The sequence below is a fragment of the Thamnophis elegans genome, chromosome 12, assembly GCF_009769535.1.
Source record: "Thamnophis elegans isolate rThaEle1 chromosome 12, rThaEle1.pri, whole genome shotgun sequence".
Lineage (NCBI taxonomy): Eukaryota > Metazoa > Chordata > Lepidosauria > Squamata > Colubridae > Thamnophis > Thamnophis elegans.
In genome coordinates, this window is record NC_045552.1 from 42,788,458 (window position 1) to 42,809,779 (window position 21,322).

At 40.2% G+C, this 21,322-nt stretch overlaps 1 protein-coding gene across 1 annotated transcript in view; it reads left to right on the forward strand.

Moving 5' to 3' along the window:
- The window catches only part of LOC116516109 (teneurin-1-like), a 348,491-nt gene that overhangs the window by 194,034 nt on the left and 133,135 nt on the right, over positions 1 to 21,322 (forward strand). Inside the window, 1 exon segment of the mRNA XM_032228512.1 lies at positions 12,551 to 12,736. Within this exon segment, the coding sequence (XP_032084403.1) occupies positions 12,551 to 12,736 (186 nt within the window).

Below are 21,322 nucleotides of genomic sequence, written 5' to 3' on the forward strand. Positions count from 1 at the left end.
TCCAGTTCCGGACAGGTGCAAAGGTAGAGAGACAAAGGATGACCTTGGCTTTCTATAAAGAATTTTGCTGTGGCTACATAGTATCTTACTGCTTACAATCCCTCTTCCCATTTCCCCACTAATGAAACAGCATAGTAGAATAGAATATTAGTGTGGCAGGCCAAAGATCCCAAAAGGAACTGGCTACAGGCCTGACAGAAGATTTCCTTGAACTCCAAGTGGTTCCCACTCCTGATGGTGTTTCAGAGGGTCTTAAAAACCTGACTCTTCTCCCAAACTATTGTAGTGATTGTAGCCCCCGTTTGGTGTATATGTGTATATGTGAGTGAGGGGCCCTTAGTGTTCTCTGATAGCTGATGCCTGGTACTACCTGTTTCTCCAAAAATAAGATATATGCCAAAAATAAGCCCTAGCATGTTTTTATGTGTGCACCAGGGGTGAAATCCTCCCAGAGGGACGTAAGTAAGTTAGATCTTTATTACGGTCAAAGACCAGCAATATACATTTGTCTTTACACTATATTAAAAATACTAACATTAAAATATAATTAAAAGTATTTACATTAAAAGTGGATAATAACATTATGGTCCAAAGATTGTTAAAGGTATGTCCAGATAATTGGTACAAGATGGTACTATATTGTAGCCAATTTTTTTCTTATGGACATTGCAGCAGCACAGAACTTTGCCACTGCATACACAATTGTCCTTGGTTCTGCGAACCGGTAATTTTAAAAAAGCTTTCCAGGATCACGTGGCTCAGCTTCGTTGGAAGCTATTTTTTTTTTAGCTTTTTAAAGCATTTTTTCTCTGCTGTTTCGAACTGGCAGGGAAAAAATGCTTTAAAAGTCTTTTAAAAATAGCTTCCGACAATCGTGCAGCTCACAGCTGAGCTGCACGATCGTCGGAAGCTATTTTTAAAAAAACTTTTAAAGCATTTTTTCCCCAAAAAAATGCTTTAAAAAGCTAAAAAAAAAGCTGAAAGTGAAAAAAAAAGCTGGCCACGCCCACCCAGTCACATGACTACTGGACCACGTCTTCTGTTTGCTTGCGGCCACCAGGAAGCAAAAGGCCGAGCAGCAGGTTGGTGCCACGGCTGCGAGGTGAGCAGGTGTCAGGGCGTGGATGGCCTGGCTGTGGGGGCCCTGAGTTAAGCCAGTGCAGGGCACATGGGACAGCTCCATCTCCCCACCTCACGATGGCGGCACTGGTGCACCGCGTGGCCTCCTGCCCCGCCACGACCAAGCGGAAGAAGTGGGCCTCCCGTACATGGGAAAAAATAAGATGAAAGAAAGTAACATCTGGTCTTATTTTCGGGGAAACATAGTAGCACTGATGAAGTTAAGGGGGCGTGCATAAGTGCACCAGCATGCCTACCATCCCTATCCTACTATCCCATTTATATGTACTCTTTTTATATGTTTATGGCTATGTTTTGCTTATTTATATCCATTTATTTGTGCCATTGTTCCATTTATTTCATACTTGTTTCCTTGTTCTTGTAGACAAATAAACATAAATAAAAGAAATAAATGTTACCTGGTTTGGGTAATGGAACATCTGCAAGAAAACAACCAAGTTCTGAGAGCACCTCATTTCAAACCAGAGAATAAATATTCTCTGTCATTGGTATACGTGAGTTTTACTCATTGATTTGGATCTGCTATCTGATTATTTGATAATGTGGCCGAGTGGTTGGGAGGCTGGGCAGATTAGCAGGCCCATGTCCAAGAGCCGAGCTTTACTTTGGAGTGGGGTTGAGCTCTCGTCCTTCACTCCAGCTCTTGCTGGGGACATGAATGGAGACCCCAACTGGGCGTTCCCAAGGCAACAGTGATGTCAGTGGCTAATCCTTTCAATCCGGAAGCACTTCGGTGCTTCTGACACGAGTGCAAAAATGTTTTTGCTTGGTATTGTGAGCTGTCTAGAGTCCAGCTTGATTCAGGAATTGGGTAGCACCTACTCTGAATGAATGGGTGTTAAAATATAAAATGTTGTCTTTGGGTGTAAATTCAGCTTCAGTATTGGCTCCCTTTCACTGAGGCAGGAAATAAAAGAAGTAAGAAGACAATTTTTAAAAAAAAAATATTTGGTTTGTCAGGCATGTATGAGAAAACAAGTGTAAGTATGAATATAACACATAAACATCTAAGTATAAGCAGGTATAAGTATATACATAAGATATGAGCACAAATAAATGGGAACAGTAGGATAGGGATGGTAGGCACAACTGGTACGCTTATGCATGACCCTTCAAGACCTCTTAGGAATGGGGTGAGGTCAACAGTAGACAGTTTAAGGTTAAAGTGTTGGGGGTTTGAGGATGTAACAACAGAGTCAAGTAAACACATTCCAGGCATTGACCACTCTGTTGCTGAAGGCATATTTTCTGCAATCGAGTTTGGAAAGGTTTACCTTGAGTTTGTATCTATTGTTTGCCCGTGTATTATTGTGGTTGAAGCTGAAGCAGTCATTGACAGATAGGACATTGTTGCAGACAAGCTTAGGTCAGACCGTAGGCGGCATAATTCTAGGATGTCCAAGGCCAACATTTCAAGCCTGGTGGCATAAGGGATTCTGTTGTGAGCAGAGGAGTGGAGGACTCTTCTCGTGAAATGTCTCTGGACTCGTCCAATTGTATTAATGTCCGATATACAGTGCAGATTCCAGACAGACGAGCTGTATTTGAGAATTGGTCTGGCAAAGGTTGTGTGTGCCCTAGTTAGCAGTACAATGTTACTGGAGAAGAAGCTTGGCAAAATTAGGTTAACAACTCTTAATGCCCTTTTGGCAATTAAATATCAAGTCAGAATCTTTCATTTCCCTGGGCAGTTAAGCACCCATGCAAGATGGATAACAGGTACTGTTCTCCAAAACATATTGATATAGAAGCACATAAGCACAACCTCAAGTTCTATATCTACTGCAGTTAATGACATTGTAGATAACAAGAATGCAGATAGCATGGCAGCCTAAAAGGGAATTGTTGGAGGACGCAGTTTTCTATCTCACAACAATAATGCATAAATTAACCAGCAATGACTAGTGTTAGGAATTCAATTTATATAAAAATATATTCTAGCAAATGTTTTGGTAGAGAGAGAAAGAGAGCTCCTTATGTATGGATTATAAAATATTTAGCATTAATTTTACTTTTCCTACATCGCACAAGTCAGAAGTTATTAAGGGGAGAAATACCTTAGAGGACTCTGTTGGTTTAAGTAATTAAAATGAAGGATCCAAAGTGAATTCTTAATGCTTCTTAAATTAATGTAGGTTCAGTTGTCTCCTTTTGAGAAAAAGAACAGAACAAACCAAGCAGGAACTCTTCCGAATCAATATTTATCACGGTGATAAAAATTAATCAGCTTCCAGAATTCAAATATATACGTGAAATCATAATGGAATGGCAGTAGCACATTCTGTATTTGTACTTTCATGCCTGAACTTAAGTTAACTTTGAGAAGGCTTCGTTTCTTTCCCCTCTTGGAAAAGAAAAATATATCTACCCTGGCTCCGTTTAAGTCATGCAGTGGAATAAATGCCTCTGAGAATATTCAGCTAATCCTTGACTTATGACCACAACTGAGCCCAAGATTTATGTGGTTAAGGGAGACATTTTACAATCTTTCTTGCCTCAGTTGTTAAGAGAATCATTGCAGTTCATAAGTTAGTAACCTGGTTGTTAAGTGAATTTGACTTCCCCATTGACTTGGCTTCTCAGAAAGTCAGAAAAGGGGAATCATATGACCCCGGGACACAGCAACTGTTATAAATAGGAACCATTTGCCAAGCATCTGAATTTTAATCACATGATCATGGGGATGCTGCAAAGGTCCTAATGGTAGGTAGGTAGGTAGGTAGGTAGTCAGATAGTTAGTTAGATAGATAGATAGATAGATAGATAGATAGATAGATAGATAGATAGATAGATAGATAGATAGATGATAGAGAGATATACATGGATGGTGGGTGGGTGTATGGGTGGGTGGGTGGATAGGTAGGTAGGTAGGTAGGTAGGTAGGTAGGTAGGTAGGTAGGTAGATAGATAGATAGATAGATAGATAGATAGATAGATAGATAGATAGATAGATAGATAGATAGATAGATAGATAGATAGATAGATAGATAGATAGATGACAGAGAGATATACATGGATGATGGGTGGGTGGGTGTATGGGTGGGTGGGTGGATAGGTAGGGAGAGAGAGAGAGAGAGAGAGAGAGAGAGAGAGAGAGAGAGAGATGACAGAGATATACATGAATGGATGGATAGGTAGGTAGGTAGGTAGGTAGTTAGGTAGGTAGGTAGGTGGGTGGGTGAGGGAGAGATGTATAGATGGATGGATGGATTTATTGTCATTGCACATTATATAACAACATTAAATGCCATCTTCAGTGTATATTATAACTATAAAAATAAACACACACAAACATCCTGCACATGCTATATAATTGAAATTGAAAATCCGATATTGCATTAAGAAGGCATTATACTGTGGAATTCAATACAGTTACTGCCCTGGGATAGAAGCTGTTTTTCAGTCCGTTTGTCCTTGTTTCTATTGCTCTGTACCATCTGCCAGATGGCAATAGTTCAAAAAAAAAAAAAAAAAAGGATGCCCAGGATGAGATGGATCTTTAAGGATGTTTTGAACTTTCTTAAGGCAGCAGGAGCTATAAAGCTCTTCCAAAGAGGGGAGAGGGCAATCAATGATCCTCTGGGCAATGACTTTAACCCCCTGGAGTGCTGTCCTATCTGCCACTGTGCAATTGGCAAACCAGACACAGGTGCAGTAAGTTATGATGTTTTTTGCTGATTTTCAGCAAAAAATGGTCATTTGGGAGAACAGCTTTGCATTTGTGACTTCATGATTTACTTAACAATCATGTGTTTCACTTAATGGCCATTGTAAAAATGGTTGCAAAATCAGGCCTTCTCACAAGGGTGCCTTGTCCCATATCTTATCTTTTCTTTCAGTGTATTCAAAATAAATTTCTGGATTAATGTTCACCATGTTTTAGAAGCCATGATAAAATATGTACAAATGAAACCTTTTAAAACTTTTTGGTGAGCAGGGCGTCTTCTGGTTATTCCTGACAGAAACTTAGTGAGGCAAATATTCCTCTCTCAGAATATCATATTTTAGTATTTAGTGAATTTAGTATTTAGCATTCGGGGCAAGGTATTCAAGGCAGGATGGCTATGGAACAAGTTTAGGAAAGATATGGGTGATGAAAAGTGGATTTGTTTCCTCAGGAGTCAGAAAAAAGATTGAAGTGATATTTGCTGAAATAATTTCTGCAGAGTTTCTGTCACACCATTATTATGTACAAGAGAATGTTTAATGGATGAAGTTGTATATTCTAATACAGTATTCACACTTGCAATACAGCATCCAGTTTTCATCACCACAATATTAAAAAAAATGTTGAGAATCTGGAAAGAATGCAGAAAAGAGGAGCAAAGATAATTAGAGGCCGCTAAAATGTATGAAGAAGGGTTTCTGGAATTGGGGTGCCTAGTGAAAAGAATGGAATGGAACAGAACAAGAGCTGGAAGGGACCTTGGAGGTCTTCTAGTCCAGCCCCCTGCTCAAGCAGGAGAGCCTGTACCATCTCAGACAAGTGACTGTCCAGTCTCTTCTTAAAACCTCCAGTGATGGAGCAATTTCTGAAGGCAACCTGGTTAATTGTCTTTACTGTTAGGACTAGGGAAGGCATGATAGCAGTGTTCCAATATCTCAGGGGCTGCCAGAAAGAGGAGGGAGTCAAACTTTTCTCCAAAGCACCTGGGGACAGGACAAGAAACAATAGATGGAAACTAATCAAAGAGAAAAGCAACTTAGAACTAAGGAGAAATTTCATAACCGTTAAAATCAGTGGAATGGCTTGCCTTCAGAAGTTGTTGATCCTCCACTGGAAACTTTTAAGAAGAGACTGGGCAGTCATTTGGCTGAAATGGTATAGGATCTTCTGTTGAGCAGATGGACTAGATGACCTCCAAGGTGCCTTCCAACTCTGTTATTCTGTTACTGTGTTCATGGAAAGGAATGGGAAGAACACTTTTTATCTTCTGTATTTCCCCTTTTTACACAAAGAAATCATTGTATTTGCAGACAGGTGTTTTCCTTCCAGCCAAGCAACAATCAGCCAAGAATGAAGCAGAGCCTAGCAACACTTCATTACGTTAGTGCAGCAGGTGAAGGGAAAAGGGTCTTACAAGTCAACAGCAAATATGCTGACATAACCAAGATAGAAATCCAGAAAAAATGAAATCATTCTGTTTCAGGAAACAGGCAGGGTACACCTGATGCCGCATTCATTTCCTCAAGTTTCAAATGATAAAGATGGTATATTTTGCTAACAGAAATGACTAACATAGGATGCTATAAAAAGAGAATTTCCAGTCCTGTCCATGTTACTTCAAATAAAGTCCATGCTTTTAATGTTGTTGGTATCCTTTACGGAAATCTTCCTTTATTTGATTGTAGGTAATCCTTGATTTGCAACCATAATTGGGATCTGGATTTCTGTTACTAAACAGAATAGCACTTAGACTTACATTCTACTTTATAGTGCTCTAAGCGGCTTACAGAGTCAGCCTTGAGCCAGACAGAATTCTCATTTTACCCACCTCGGAATGATGGAAGGCTGAGTCAACTTTGAGCCGGCCAGGATCGAACTCCTGGCAGTGGGTAAAGTTAGCCTGCATTACTGAATTCTAGCCCCTGCACCACCCCTTTAAAGCAGTCCAGTCGGAAGGATGCAAGGCTATGTCAGCCTTGAGCCAGACAGAATCGAACTCCTGGCAGTGAGCAGAATTAGCCTGCGATACAGCATTCTTACTACTGCATCACAGCGGTACTCACCAAAGCAGTTGTTACGTAAATTGCACCCAATTTTACAACTTTTTTTGCCCAGCTTATTAAGCAAACCATTGCAGTTGCTAAGTGAACAACGTGGTCATTAAACAAATCTGACTTTCCTCCCATTGATTTTACTTGTCAGAAACTCACATGACCCCAAGACACTGCAAGCATTGTAAAAGCATGTCAGTTGCCAAGCACCTGCATTTTTATCATGTGAACATGGGGATATTGCTATGGTTGTGAGTGCAAAGACTAGTTGTAAATTACGTTTTTCAGTGCTGTTCAACTTCAAAAGGTGACTAAATAAATGATTGTAAGTTGAGGACTAGCTGTACAGTGCATCATATCAATGTAGTTATGAAATGACATGACGGATCTTGGAGTCCTAGTGGACAACTATTTAAATATGAGCCAGCCATGGGCAGCAGCTGCCAAAAAAGCCAACACAGTTCTAGGCTGCATAAACAGAGGGATAGAATCAAGATCACATGAAGGGTTAATACCACTTTATAAGGTCTTGGTAAGGACACACTTGGAATACGCCATCCAGTTTTGGTCGCCATGATGTAAAAAAGGTGTGGAGACTCTAGAAACAGTGCACAGAAGACCAACAAAGATGATTAGGAGACTGGAGACTAAAATATACAAAGAACGGTTGCAGGAACTGGGTATGTCTAGTTTAATGAAAAGAAGGACTACAGGTGACATGACAGCAGTGTCCCAATATCTCAGGGGCTGCCACAAAGATAAAGGGGGGCGGGGTCAACCTGTTCTCCAAGCACCTGAAGCTAAAACAAGAACTAATGGATGGAAACTAATCAAGGAGAGAAGCAACCTAAAACTAAGGAGAAATTTCCCGACTGAACAATTCTTCAGTGGAACAATTTGCCTCCAGAAGTTGTGGATGCTCCAACACTGGAGGTTTTTAAGAAGAGACTGGACAGTCACTTGTCTGAAATGGTTTTGATTCTCCTGCTTGAGCAGGGGATTGGTCTAGAAAAGCCACAAGCGGTGATCTGTGGATCATTGGTGGTCCATGAGAAAATGTTGGTGGTCCTCAGAAAATTTATTTGCATTTTTTATATTGCACTAAATACTATTTATCTTTTTTTGAAAAAAATTCATATTGGTGGTCCGTGGGATTTAAAATTATGAATTCAGTGGTCCCTGAGGTCCGAAAGGTTGGCGATCCCTGGTCTAGAAGAGGACTATTCTGGTTGGACTATTCTGTTCTGACACATCAAATGATATTTCTCAATTTGAATTAATATTGCTGCTTATGATCCCTAAAATCCAAATGAACCCCAGTGAAAGTTACAACTGTCAGTGTCTTAAATATCATTATCACTTTCCATTTGCATTGCAATTGAGCTGCCTGTTAAAAAACTGCACCCGATAACAGGTTTTGTTGAAACATCTAACAACAAAGGGGTATGCATATGAGTTTTTGCTCATGTAAATGAAAAAATATAATTGTGATCTCCTTTTTGATGAGAAAGAGAAAGTTCCTAGAAACTGTCTCTTGAAAACTAACAGATGTTGTTATTTTAGCATGTGGTTTACAGCTGTATCTGAACATAGTTTTCTGACAATTTAAAGGTTTTTAAAAAACCTGATAATTACTGGAAATGAAGCTGAGTTGTGCTGTGAAGCTTGTTTAGAGTTGTTTACTTTATATTTAACATTGCATGCATTAAGCTTTAATCAGCTGGTTAATCAACGAAACATTTGCTCTCCCTGATTAAAATATTGGATTCACTGACTCAGCCCCATCAGGAGAAGTTTTAGTGCAGCTACTTGATTGGTTTAAACCAAAGAGAAAAACTAAAAGTAGACATTTAAACTGGGTGAAACCAGGCTTAATAGCATTGACTGTGAGAGGGATCTTGGCGTCTTAGTGGACAACCAGCTAAATATGAGCCAGCAGTGTGCAGCAGCAGCCAGAAAAGCCAATGCAATCCCAAGTTGCATTAACAGAGGTAAACAATCAAGATCAAGTGAGGTACTAATACCATTCTATAAAGCCCTAGTAAGACCACACCTAAAATACTGCATCCAGTTTTGGTCACCACACTATAAAAAAGATGTTGAGACTCTAATGCAGAGAAGAGCAACAAGGATGATTAGGGGACTGGAGACCAAAACATACAATGAACGGTTGCAGGAACTGGGCATGGCTAGTCTAGTGAAGAGAAGGACCAGGGGAGACATGATAGCAGTCTTCCAATATTTGAGGGGCTGCCAGAGAGAGGAAAGGGGGGGGTCACACTATTTTCCAAGGCACCTATAGACCTGACAAGGAATAATTGATGGAAACTGATCAAGGAGAGATTTATCCTGGAAATACCCAGAGATATTTTCTGACAGTGAGAACAATGAACCAATGGAACAGAAGTTGCCTTCAGAAATTGCAGGAGCTTCATCACTGGAGGCTTTCAAGAAGATATTGGGCTAGCATCTGTTAGAAATGGTGTAGTGTCTCCTGCTTGAGTGGGGGGTTGGACTAGATGGCCTGCAAAGTCCCTCCAACTCTGTTAATCTGTTAAAAAATATAACCTACCCCAGGCTACAGCTTTATTCACCTCTTTCAGATAATGGACAACCTAAAAAGTGGGCAATGTTTCTTTTTTAAAGGAAAGGTTGTCTTTAAAACATTTTAGCTTGTTGCCTTTTAAGTAACAAAGAAGAATGGCCTCCAAAGTAAAACAGGAGGGCCCTTAATTCACAAACATCCAGACCAAATTGCCCCCTATTGATTAATCACTGTAAAGTTTTAATGGAATAATCAATCATTCAACCAATTAAAGCTTCCTACTATGCTAATAACACTGGCAGGAACCCTACATGGTGGGATCCGAGTAGGCCTCCCAGAGACAAAATAAATTAAATTTCAGCATCAGCGACTAGACTTAACACCAGCAAGGAAGTTGGCGAAAACAGATTTGTTTTTGAACCTAAAGGATACATTTGTGCTTTGCCTTTTAAATTGTAATAGGGATTTTGTATCCCACTGATTTTTCTCCAGGATATGTTTCTCTGAAAAGGACCTGCAAATCTTTTAAGTGAATCTTTATTTTATTTTTTAGATACCTTTTCACCCCGTCTTTATTTTTATATATATAAATAATTCAAAGTGGCAAACATACCCAAGATGCCTTTTTCTCCCTATCGTCCTCACAATAATATCCCTCTGAGGTGTGTTGGACTGAGAGGTACTGGCCCAAAGAAATCCAGTCAGCTTTCAGGCCTAAAGTGGGACTAGAACTCACCATGGGTTAGTGAAAGTCACCTAAAGCTGGTTTTGGTGCCTAAGGTGGAATTAAAACTCACCATCTCCTGATGATTAGCTCAGAGTCGCCCAGATGGCTTTGGTGCCTAAGGTGAGACTAGAACTCACCATCACCTAGTGATTAGCTCAAAGTCCCCCAGCTGGCTTTCATGTCTAAAGTGGCACTAAAACTCACATATTCCTGGTTCTAGCATGGTACCTTAACTATTACACCAAATTAATTTCCTTGAGGATTAGGATAACTGGCATTTACCACCATTCTTGTTTTAGTAGTTCAATTACACCTAGATTTCAGAAACCTGGGAGATTTTGGCTGTATTGTGTCCATAGATGTTTGAATGTGTGTCTCATCTTGTCTGTCTGTTAGGATTCAATTCCCATTTACTGAAACAACTTTTATATACAATTCCAATATGCATTTAATCAACACTTGACTAAACGGAGATCGAGGTCAGGTCCAGAATGTGTGATTTCTGTTCCTTCTCTCACTATCTGCACATGAAAATGTGTTAACATTGTTTCCTTTAAAGGTGTTTAAGACTGAGGTGTGTAGAGTTCAATATAGTGACATTATTTTTGTTCCTGAGAATCCCAATGTCTATTAGATGAAAAACAGCTACTTTGAGGCAGGTGAAAAGGGGGAAAACATAATGCAAATGTTAAGAAAGTAGGATATTTTTTCTTGCTACAAAGTATGAATTATAAACTATAATAATTTGCTTATGGAAGATGTTATCTGATGTTATCAGAGAATCCTATACATGTCTTAATTGACCTGTAGACCTCCTAGAGGGCTGGTTAAATGAAGCTACTTCAAAAACATCCTATACTTGTTTTTCTTATTCCAAGAAAACAACCTATTCAATATTGTATTTATTAGATTTTTATCTCACCCTTTATTACTTCATCAGAGGTAGGAGACCTGGCTCACATCGTATTGGATTGTTGCTTGTATAAGGGAGTGGGAGACAGGTACCTTGGTCCATATACCAAACAAAGGACCCATTGGGATCCCCATATCAAAACAACTTCCCTTATGTGCAGCCATAACATTTAACACAGCACAGTATTTAAGCAAAATGGTTCGGTTGAGATCTGCATATGTTGGACTAATTAGATAGATTGCAAGGGTGACGCCGAAATATAATTTTATCATATTTTACCTATATCTTAAATTATTGTATTCTGTTCCAATTTCATTATAGACTGTATTTTATTCCAATTAAATTTTAAATTGCATTTTATCAAATTCCATTTTAAATTGCTTTTATCAAATTTAGCAATACTTTGTTTCTGAAACTTTGCACTTTGATATGGCCCAAGGGTTAATCAATAAAGAGTCAATGTCAATACTTCATAAGTAACTCAAAGTAGCAAACATACATAATATTCCTTCATCCTCCAATTTTCCCCTCAATAACCTTGTCAGAGGAGGTGAACAAGTAACAAAGAGGAGCAAGAGGTTAACAAGGTAGAAAAAGAAATGGGAAACAAAACTCAATGGGACAATACTAGTGAGATCAACAGTATAGAGGCACAAAAAGAGTGGAGAGGAAAAAAGGAAAATGGTAGCTGAAAAAGAAACGAGCCAAAAATAAAGAGAGAAATAATGTGAAATGGAAAATAGAAATTTGGGGGAGAGATATCCAAACAACCTATTGAAAAATGATAGGAAAAAATCAGAAGAAAAGATATAAGACATACAAAAAGAAGAAAAAGAGAAGTGAAAATTTAGAAATAGGAGACTAATAGAATGATATGAACTAGTAGAATGAAATGAAGTATTATAAACATAGTAATAATATTTGTTACATTAGAATGTGTGTGAGCCATACTAATACTTGTAAATGTGTAAAGTAATTATGTTAAATGCTTATTATATTATATAAAATAATTATATAATTGCTATATAAAAAATTGAACTTGAAGACGTGTTGCTTATAGAAAATAGATGGAAAGGAAATGGTAACTTTGATTTATTTTTAAAGGGAAGGAGGAAATGATATTGTTTATAGATGTAATAAAAATGAAAACCAAGAACATATGAGAAAAAAAGTAATACGGCTAACATTGGAATTAAGGGAAATATAATGTAGAATGAATTATGTGTTTATGGAAATGTTAAAGGGGAAACACTTAATTCACAAAAGAATTTTTATTATGTAACAAAAATAAAATAAAAAACTTTTTAAAAAAAAAAACAATAATCCTGTACAGGTGGGCCGTGAGAGAGGGACTGGCCCAAAATCATCCAGTGTCTTAAGGTGGAATTAGAATTCAGAGTCTCTTGGCTTCTAAGCTGGCACCTTAACTACTTACACCAAAGAGTCCCAATTTTTTTAATAGTTATTTAAATAACTGGATCTCCTGTTTTGTCTTTCTTTATCACAGAGCTCTGCACACTGGATTGTGGTGCCCACGGTGTTTGTGCGAAAGGAGCATGCCAGTGTGAAGAAGGTTGGATTGGGCCCACTTGTGAAGAACGGACGTGCAACTCTCACTGCACGGAGCATGGAAAGTGCAAAGATGGAAAATGTGAATGCAGTCCTGGATGGGAAGGCGACCATTGTACCATAGGTGAGATATGCGTGTACCTGACCCAAACTGGGATAGCTCAAGAAAGGAAATTAGTGTATTTTTCAGATTATAAGACGCACCGGAGTATAAGATGCACCAAAATTTTGAAAAGGTAATTTTTTTAAAAAAAAAGTTTTTGCACTCTGCAGGCCTCCCAAACCCTCTGCATACCTTGTTTATTGTGCTCCTGGGGGAAGGGCAAAAACGAGCAAAAAAGAACCAGTTTTTCACAAAAACGCCCTCGCTTTTTGCCCCCCAAAAAGGACATGCATAGCCTTTAGGAAGCTTGTAGAGTGTTCCTGGAGGTGGGCGAGGGGCAAAAACAAGCAAAAATAGCCCATTTTCCGCTTGTTTTTGCCCTCCCCAGTCGCTAGGGGCACTTTGCAGGCCTCCCAAACCCTCTGCACATCCATTTTTATGAAGGAGCTGGGTTTTGGTAGGCCAAAAATGCTATATTCAGGGTATAAAATGCACCCAGATTTTCACCCTCTCTTCGGGAGCGGGGGAATGTTCCTCTTATATTCCAAAAAATACGGTACCCGAAAACAAGCTAGTAGCTACTCATGATTGCAAACGTGATGCATTTAGCTCTATTCAGCCTGGTTTGCACTCTGGATCAAAAACCCTAAACTCTACCACGTTGAAAGCAAAAAGGCTTCAGAGTTGCAATTAAACAGACAGTGTGACTTCTCCAAGATGGGGCATGATTATTTCATGGCTGTCAAGCTATTCTCTCAGGCCTTCGGCCTAGAAGGAGCAGTGGATGTAATCAGACTGAATCACTTTGGCATACATCAAACTAAGGCCCTTTAACCAAAGTCAGGACCATAGACAGCTCCCTGAAGTCTTGCTGGCTGGACCGTTCAGCCTTTAATACCGCATGAGAAGGAAGCTTTCTGAAGTCTTAATGTAAGCTGACGCTGTGTTGTAGATGACACAATTCCCTAAAGGAATTGGCTTAGTTCTTTGAAAGGACTTTGCCTGATTTCATATCCATGTCCTTCTGAAAATAATGTGGTGGGTGCTAGCCCAAACAGCTTGCGAGTCTGGAAGTGATAATAAGGCCGGTGAGGGAAATGGAGAAGATGTGTGAAATTCTTGATCCTCTTCTGAGTCTCTCTGGAAAGGGGGGGGCATGGCACTGTAACTCAGCTTAATTTCTCGTTATGTATCTGGAACTAACATGGCATTAAGGAGAGGAGGAGACGGTGGCTCAGTGACTAAGACACTGAGCTTGTTCATCAGAAAGGTTGACAATTTGGTGGTTCGAATCCCGCGTAACCATGTGAGCTCCTGTTACTTGTCCCAGCTTCTGCCAACCTAGCAGTTCGAAAGCATGTAAAAATGCAAATAGAAAAATAGGAACCACTTTTGGTGGGAAAGGAACAGTGTTCCATGCATCTTCAGTGTTTGGTCATGCCCACATGACCACGGAGACCTCTTCGGAAAGCGCTGGCCTTTCGGCTTTGAAACCGAGATGAGCACCACCCCCTAAAGTTGGGAATGACTAGCACATATATGCGAGGGGGAACCGAGAAGAGGAGGAAATTCCTCAGATAAAGAACCACAGAACTGCAGAGTTGGAAGGGACCTCAAAGATGTTCTAGTCTGACTCTCTGCAGTGTAGAGGAAAACCAATTAAAGCATCAAAGTTGGCTAATTCAGCCTTTTATAAACCTCCAGAGATAAAGAACCCACAGCCTCCAGAGACAAAATGATCCACTGCTATACAGATCTTAACAGTCCAAAAGTTTTTCCCTTATCATTTAACAAAATGTAGGTCACTGCAACTTGTGCCCATAATTTCTACTTCCAGTTTTGAGGACCATGAAAAAGAGTTCTTGATCATCGTCTCTGCCGTTTCCTTGTAAGTTTAGTAAGTCAGTTTCTTTCGGAAACATTTGTTTCCTCTCTTAGCTGTCTATACTTCTGCGAATAAAAGATGTGTCTGATCATTGTGGATGAGGAAGGTGTTGGCTTTTACTTCCAAAGCCAAATCAAATCCCCATGAATTCAAACCATAAGGCGAGGTGGCTATGAAACGAGGAGAGAAGTTGAGCAAATCTGTTTCTTTAGAAGTCAGAAGAAGATACTGCAGAAAATAATTTCTGCAGAGCTTCTGTCACTTAGTTATTGTGGCAAAGAGAATGTTTAATGGGTGAAGCTGCTCATGAAAAAGCATAGAAAGGAAACTTTCAGCAACTAGGTTTCCCCTTACACCCCCACCAAGAATCTGTGGCATTTGCAAAAAAATGTTTTCCTTCTAGCCAAAGAACAACCAGCCAGGTGTGAAGCAGAGTTCTAGCAACAGTTCAAAAGATCAGCTGTAAAAATGTTTCATGCACGAAAAGATTCAGGAGAAAGCAAAGTGTGAATCAAACAATGCAATGAAGATTCTGGCAGTTTCTCACAAGAGGACACAGAATGTTGCTTCCCACAGAAGGTCATCTCCACTGGCCAACTTTCAATCTCAGAGTTCAAGACTCTCTCCTAAACCACAGGAATTGCATTGGTTCAGAAGGTCACAGAAGCTTTTGTTTTTAACCTACTAAATTTTTCGGCACTCTGGATCTTAACCTATTGCCTTTCTCACAGATTTGATTGATGCTCTGGAGCAGTGATCACCAACTGATGGTCCGTGGACCACTGGTGGTCTGCGAGAAAATTTTGGTGGTCCGCAGAAAAGTTATTTGTATTGTTTATATTAAATCAAAGTTCCTCAAACTACGGCCCCTGGGCCAGATATGTGCAGTGAATGTTTGTGTTGGTGCAGAGAGTCTCCCCCTTCTGGGTCTTTTTGTGTGGGTCAGAGAGGGGCAGAAATTCCAACTTGGGGTCTGCTTCAGCTTCTGGTGCAGGGATTTGGGCAAGGGCTGGAGGGAAGTGCTGCTGGTGGCGAAGAGCCGGAGGATCTCGTTCCAGTGGGGCAGCATTATGGCCTGGGACTGGTTGACCATCTCAGCCCTCTGAGCCTCCGGGCGTCGGTATCTAGTCTTGCATTCCCACAGGTCTTCCCTCTGCTTGGAAAGCCTATGCTTGTAGTCCTTAGTGAGGTGTTTCTGCTTAGTCTCCTTCTCAGTCAGATTCAATTTGAACTGAGCCAGCTGTTTTGCCAACTCTTTCTCATGGTGGCTGCTTAGCTCCAACAACTGCTTCCTGTTGGTGCCGTAAGGAGGCTGGGTGGGCAGGCAAGGAGTGGCAAATAGAGGCTGGCAAAGCGAACCTCGATGTGAGTGACTTCGAGTTGACCGTGCCCACCCAGTCACATGCCCTCCTTGCCACGCCCACCCACCCAGTCATTAGGCAGATCATATTAGTCGTCCGCAGAATTTAAAATTATGAATTTTGTCATCCGTTACTCCTGCCCTGGAGTTACTCGGGTAAGATGTGGGATGCAGATTCCCTGCTTGGGGTTTTTTCCTTGCTTGGGGAAGCAGCTCCTGATCTCATCTTTTTCCTCTGCTATTGGCTCACTTTTGGAGAGAAAAAAATCCTCAATAGACATTCTGAAAATTAAATGGAGTAGCCTTGCTTTGTTCCAGATCAGCTTAAGTGAGCTGCTTTGATATAGTGAGTCTATACACAATAATATCAGGAGAATAGCTAAAAAACATATATCCACTTTAAATTAATTTAAGAAAATGAAACAGTTTAAACACACTAATTCTTATGTTCTCTGCCTTTATAGGATTTAAATATTAGCCAAGTTATTAAAAGTGTTCATTTATCTTTGTTTCCTTTATCCCCAAGGCTAATTTCTAATTATATTTCTAATACAAATCTAAAATTCTCAGATCTTTTTAGAAGGCATTCCTTAGCTGTGGAAATGCAATTGTTACATTTTAATGAAAAATAATACCTTTCTCCCAAGTCGGTTCTAGTAAGTCTTGGCAAATCGTTGTTCAGGAGTTCCCAAAGTGTTTTTGTCCATAAATATTTTAATTGCATGCAGGAAACTTGGTTCTCTAATATAATAAGAACATGTCAGCTACGTACCAGAATTTTATCAAGAGAATGGAGTTTGCTCAGTTTAGTTTGAGGTACTTTTTGGTTTAATTTCTGGATTTCCATAAAAAAGCCCTACACTTTCACTCCTTATCTTCTTGGTTCAATTTTACCAGTCACTTAGATTTTTGAAGCCAGAATGTTTTTCTTCTGCCTGGACCTCATTTACCTTCAATTTTCCCTTGTACTGATAGAAGCACAAAAACTTAAAACCATATAATATGATTTCCTTCATGAGAAGCAGAATGCTGTCTGGTGTTTTCTGGCAGGGATTAGCAATAAAATGGTTCTAGATAAGAGTTAATGGAATTAAAGAGGGTTTCAACTTGGGCTGTTTGTGGGAATGTAATGATTCCAGGCTGATTCCTCTCCTGACTCCACCCCCAAGACTCTGCCTATCCTTCTCCTACACAAAGTCATCTCTGTTTTGCTCAACACTTGTACATTCTGGGTAAGGTAAAAGTAAAGGTTCCCCTCACACATATGTGCCAGTCGTTCCCGACTCTGGGGTGGTGCTCATCTCCGTTTCAAAGCCGAAGAGCCAGCGCTGTCCGAAGACGTCTCCGTGGTCATGTGGCCAGCATGACTAAATGCCAAAGGTGCACAGAACACTATTACCTTCCCACCAAAGATGGTCCCCATTTTTCTACTTGCATTTTTACATGCTTTAGAACTGCTAGGTTGGCAGAAGCTGGGACAAGTAACGGGAACTCACTCCGTTAGGCAGCGCTCAGGATTTGAACCACCGAACTGCCAACCTTTCTGATCGACAAGCTCAGCTTCTTAGCCACTGAGCCACCGCATCCCTTACATTCTGAGTAGGCCTGTAAAAAACAAAGAAAAGTTTAATAATGCACAGACTTATAGAAGAATTGGACGCCTTGTATATCTGGAGCACAGTCTGTATTTCAAACTGACAATACAGCACCCTTAGACAGATAACAATGATGATTAAAAACACTGTACTTATTGTTTCTGCTGGAAACCCATTCTAATGGCTACTTAGGTAACAGGATTAGATTAATGGTAGCTTCCATTCATACAGATCATAAATAGCCTGTTTAAACCACAGCAGAAGCTCTTAATCTCAATCAACCGAATGGCAAATTAATACAGAAAGGTTTATTCATTTTCATTTCAGTACATAAATGTACTGAAGTAGTGGGTTGTCATTCCACTTCCTACTACGCTACAGTCATGACTTGTTAGAAGGAAGCCGTGAATGTGAGAGCTGCAAGGAAGAAAAGGCCAGGTGGATGATGTATTTCTCTCTCCTTTTCAGAGCTTCTATAGAAGGAATAGATCAGACATCCAGGCCTTGCTTACCAGTAGAGACCGAATGGAGCAAGTGGGCAGTTTTAAGTTTCTGGGTGTTATCATAAAAGAGGACCTCATCTGGGGTGCTCACATGGCAGCCCTGGTCAAAAGGGTCCAGCAGAGATTATATGACCTGAGACTTCTCAGGAAACAACAACTGAATGAAAAACTGCTGCTGACCTTCTACCACTGTACCATAGAGAGTATCTTAACTTACTGCACAAACTGTATCCGGTTTGCCAATTGCACAGTGGCAGATAGGACAGCACTCCAGAGGGTCAACATCATTGCCCAGAAGATCATTGGTTGCCCTCTCCCCTCTTTGGAAGAGCTTTATAGCTCCCGCTGTCTTAAGAAAGTTCAAAACATTCTTAAAGATCCATCTCATCCTGGGTACCCTTTCTTTTTTAACTATTACCATCTGGCAGACGGTACAGGATAATGAAAACAAGGACAAATAGGCTGAAAAACATCTTATATCACAGGGCAGTAACTATATTGAATTCTACTGTATAGTGCAATATTGGGTTTTGAATATAGCATGTGAAGGATGTGTGTTTGTGTTTTTATTTAAATAATTATAATATATACTGAAGGTGGCATTTAATTCCGTTGTACCATATGCAGTGACATTATTGTTAGGGAACTAACTAACAAATCAGCAGTTGTAGAATAGGGAGCCATACAGCCTAGTCCCTGACTTGTGACTACAATTGAGTCCAAGATTTCTGTTGTTAAGCAAAACATTTGTTAAGTGAGTTTTGCCTCATTAACATTTGTTAATTGAATCTGACTTGCCCATTGACTTTGATGATCAGAAGGTCACAAAAGGGGATCACATGGCACCTCCCCCCCCCCCCCCGGACACTGCAACCATCATAAATATGAGCCAGTTGCCAAGTGTCCAAATTTTGATCTGACCATGGAGATGCTTTTTTCAGTGCCATCGTAATTTCAAACAGTCACTAAACAAACTGTTGTAAGTCGGGGACTATTTGTAATCGGAAACGTCCAAATGCAATGGTGCCCCCCATGGAGTTCCTCTAAAAATCAGTCACCCAATCAGAACATTGATATGAAAGAAAGGGAGAATTAATGAAGGGATTAATCTTATGCTCTCACAGTGACTGTTATTAAGCCTAGTTTCACCCAGTCTGTATGTGTACTTTTTCTTACCTAAGTGTAAGACTTTACTTTTCTCTACGTTGAACTTCATTTTGTTAGAAACCTCATTGATTCATTTCAACCACTACAGATCTGGGCATCATTAACTGCCAACTTTAAGAAAAAAATGTAAGATTTGTTTCCTCCACCAAACTGTAACTGAGTTGAAATTTTAGAACAGTTGAAAATAATGCAGTTTAGAAGGTGAGCTTTGATTACCCATCATGTGTTGTTTTCTTCCCATGTAGCCATGTGTGTGTGTGTGTGTGTGTGTGTGTGTCTATGTGTGTTGTATTTGAGCTGATGAATAAATAAAGGGAGACTAGTATAGATCTATTTCGAGCTATTTAGCTCTCATCAGCTCCATATCCTTACTGGGATTACAACCTGTGCTGTATTACATGTTAGGCAGTTGTGTTAACCACTAAGCCACAAGGTTCTCTTCCTTTATCAGCTGAGCCAGTGAAATAGGTATGTATTTAGTGTCACAACCCCTGGTATGCCCAAATATGTAATACAGCACAGGTTCTAATCCCAGTAAGGGTATGGCTAGCTGATGAGAGCTAAATAGCTCGAAACAGATCTATACTAGTCTCCCTTTATTTATTTATCAGCTCAAATACAACACAAAGGTAACAAAGGTAACAGTAATAATACTGGCTTTCTGTCTGGATGGTCTCTAGTGACGAGCCGATAGACAGAGAAAGGAACCAGTATGCGTCCTCCCATATTTGGGCATACCAGGGTTGTGACACTAAATACACACACACACACACACACACACACACACACACGTGTGTGTGTGTGTGTGTGTGTGTGTTTGTGTGTGTGTTTTCTGACCCCCCCTTCTCCGTCCAGGAACGAACACAGAAACCAACGTAAATGAGAATGTTTTTTTTAATCAGTCCAGACTCTCGTTGGCTGCAAGCCACATAAACAAAGAGATAAGCACTCTGGCAGCAAGTCCTACCAAAACTTGGCAGCAATGCAAACAAACTCTGGCAGCAGTCCAACCTGCCAAGTTTGTTTCTTGTAGTCCTTAATGTTGACTTCTGCAGAAGGGCGGGGCACGAGCAGTTTCTTTTATAATCATGAGAGGATCTTAATGAGCATCAGCTGAGCATAATCACCTCCTGGAATTACGCAGTTGTTCTTGACGCCGAGTAGCCCTTCGACGGCGTGCATCCCGAAACAACTCACAAGTGTATTCTGGATCACTCACTCTTGTCTCCCCCCGCTGATCCAAGGCTCAGGCATCTCCTGGTGACCAACTAGTCTTTCTGCGCCCTGCTCAGATTCGGAACCCTGTCCAGGGTCCTCTGCATCCTCCAGGGCCAACTCATAAGACCCCTCGCCACAACATAAATGTATCATTTTATCATAGAAAATAAATTATAAAACAGTAAAACAAACTAACAAAATGAAACAAAACAAAAACATACATTTATTCTTTACAACAACAAAGAATGTACAAAAAGGAAGAAAAATTATCATACATACACACAAACACACACACACATATATGTATTGTGTCACATATATATGTTTCTCATCTGCTCCCACGGTTGACTTTGTGGGCCCGTGTGAACTCACAACTCATTTAGAATGTATACTTAAATTGTCACAACCAAAGGAGCTGCCAGATAAATTATTCATTCTAAGGTGTTTCTCAGGTTCAGAAGATACGAAATAAAGCCTCAGGTGCTTCTCACATTAGTAGGATGGTGAGAACAACACACAGCACTCTTGCAAAATAAAGTTTACAGTTCCCCTCTTATAAACACCATCATTGACCTTACAAACTGCTCGTGGGTATACGGCAAGGGTGGGTTCCTGCCAGCTCTAACCTCTTCTATAGAAGAGGTTCCACAAATCTACAGTGCTGTTTAGAACCTGTTCCAGCTCCCTCCCCCCGCCCATCTGCACATCATCAAGATGAAGAAAGAGAGGAGGAATTCTGGGAGTTGAAGTCCACAAGTCTTAAAGCTGTCAAGTTTGAACACCCCTGGGTTTTTTTTTCTAAAGGGTTAGGGGTGCAAGGGTCTTGTAACTTGATAGCTTTAAGACTTTCACACTTCCAGAGTTCCTGAGCCAACATTT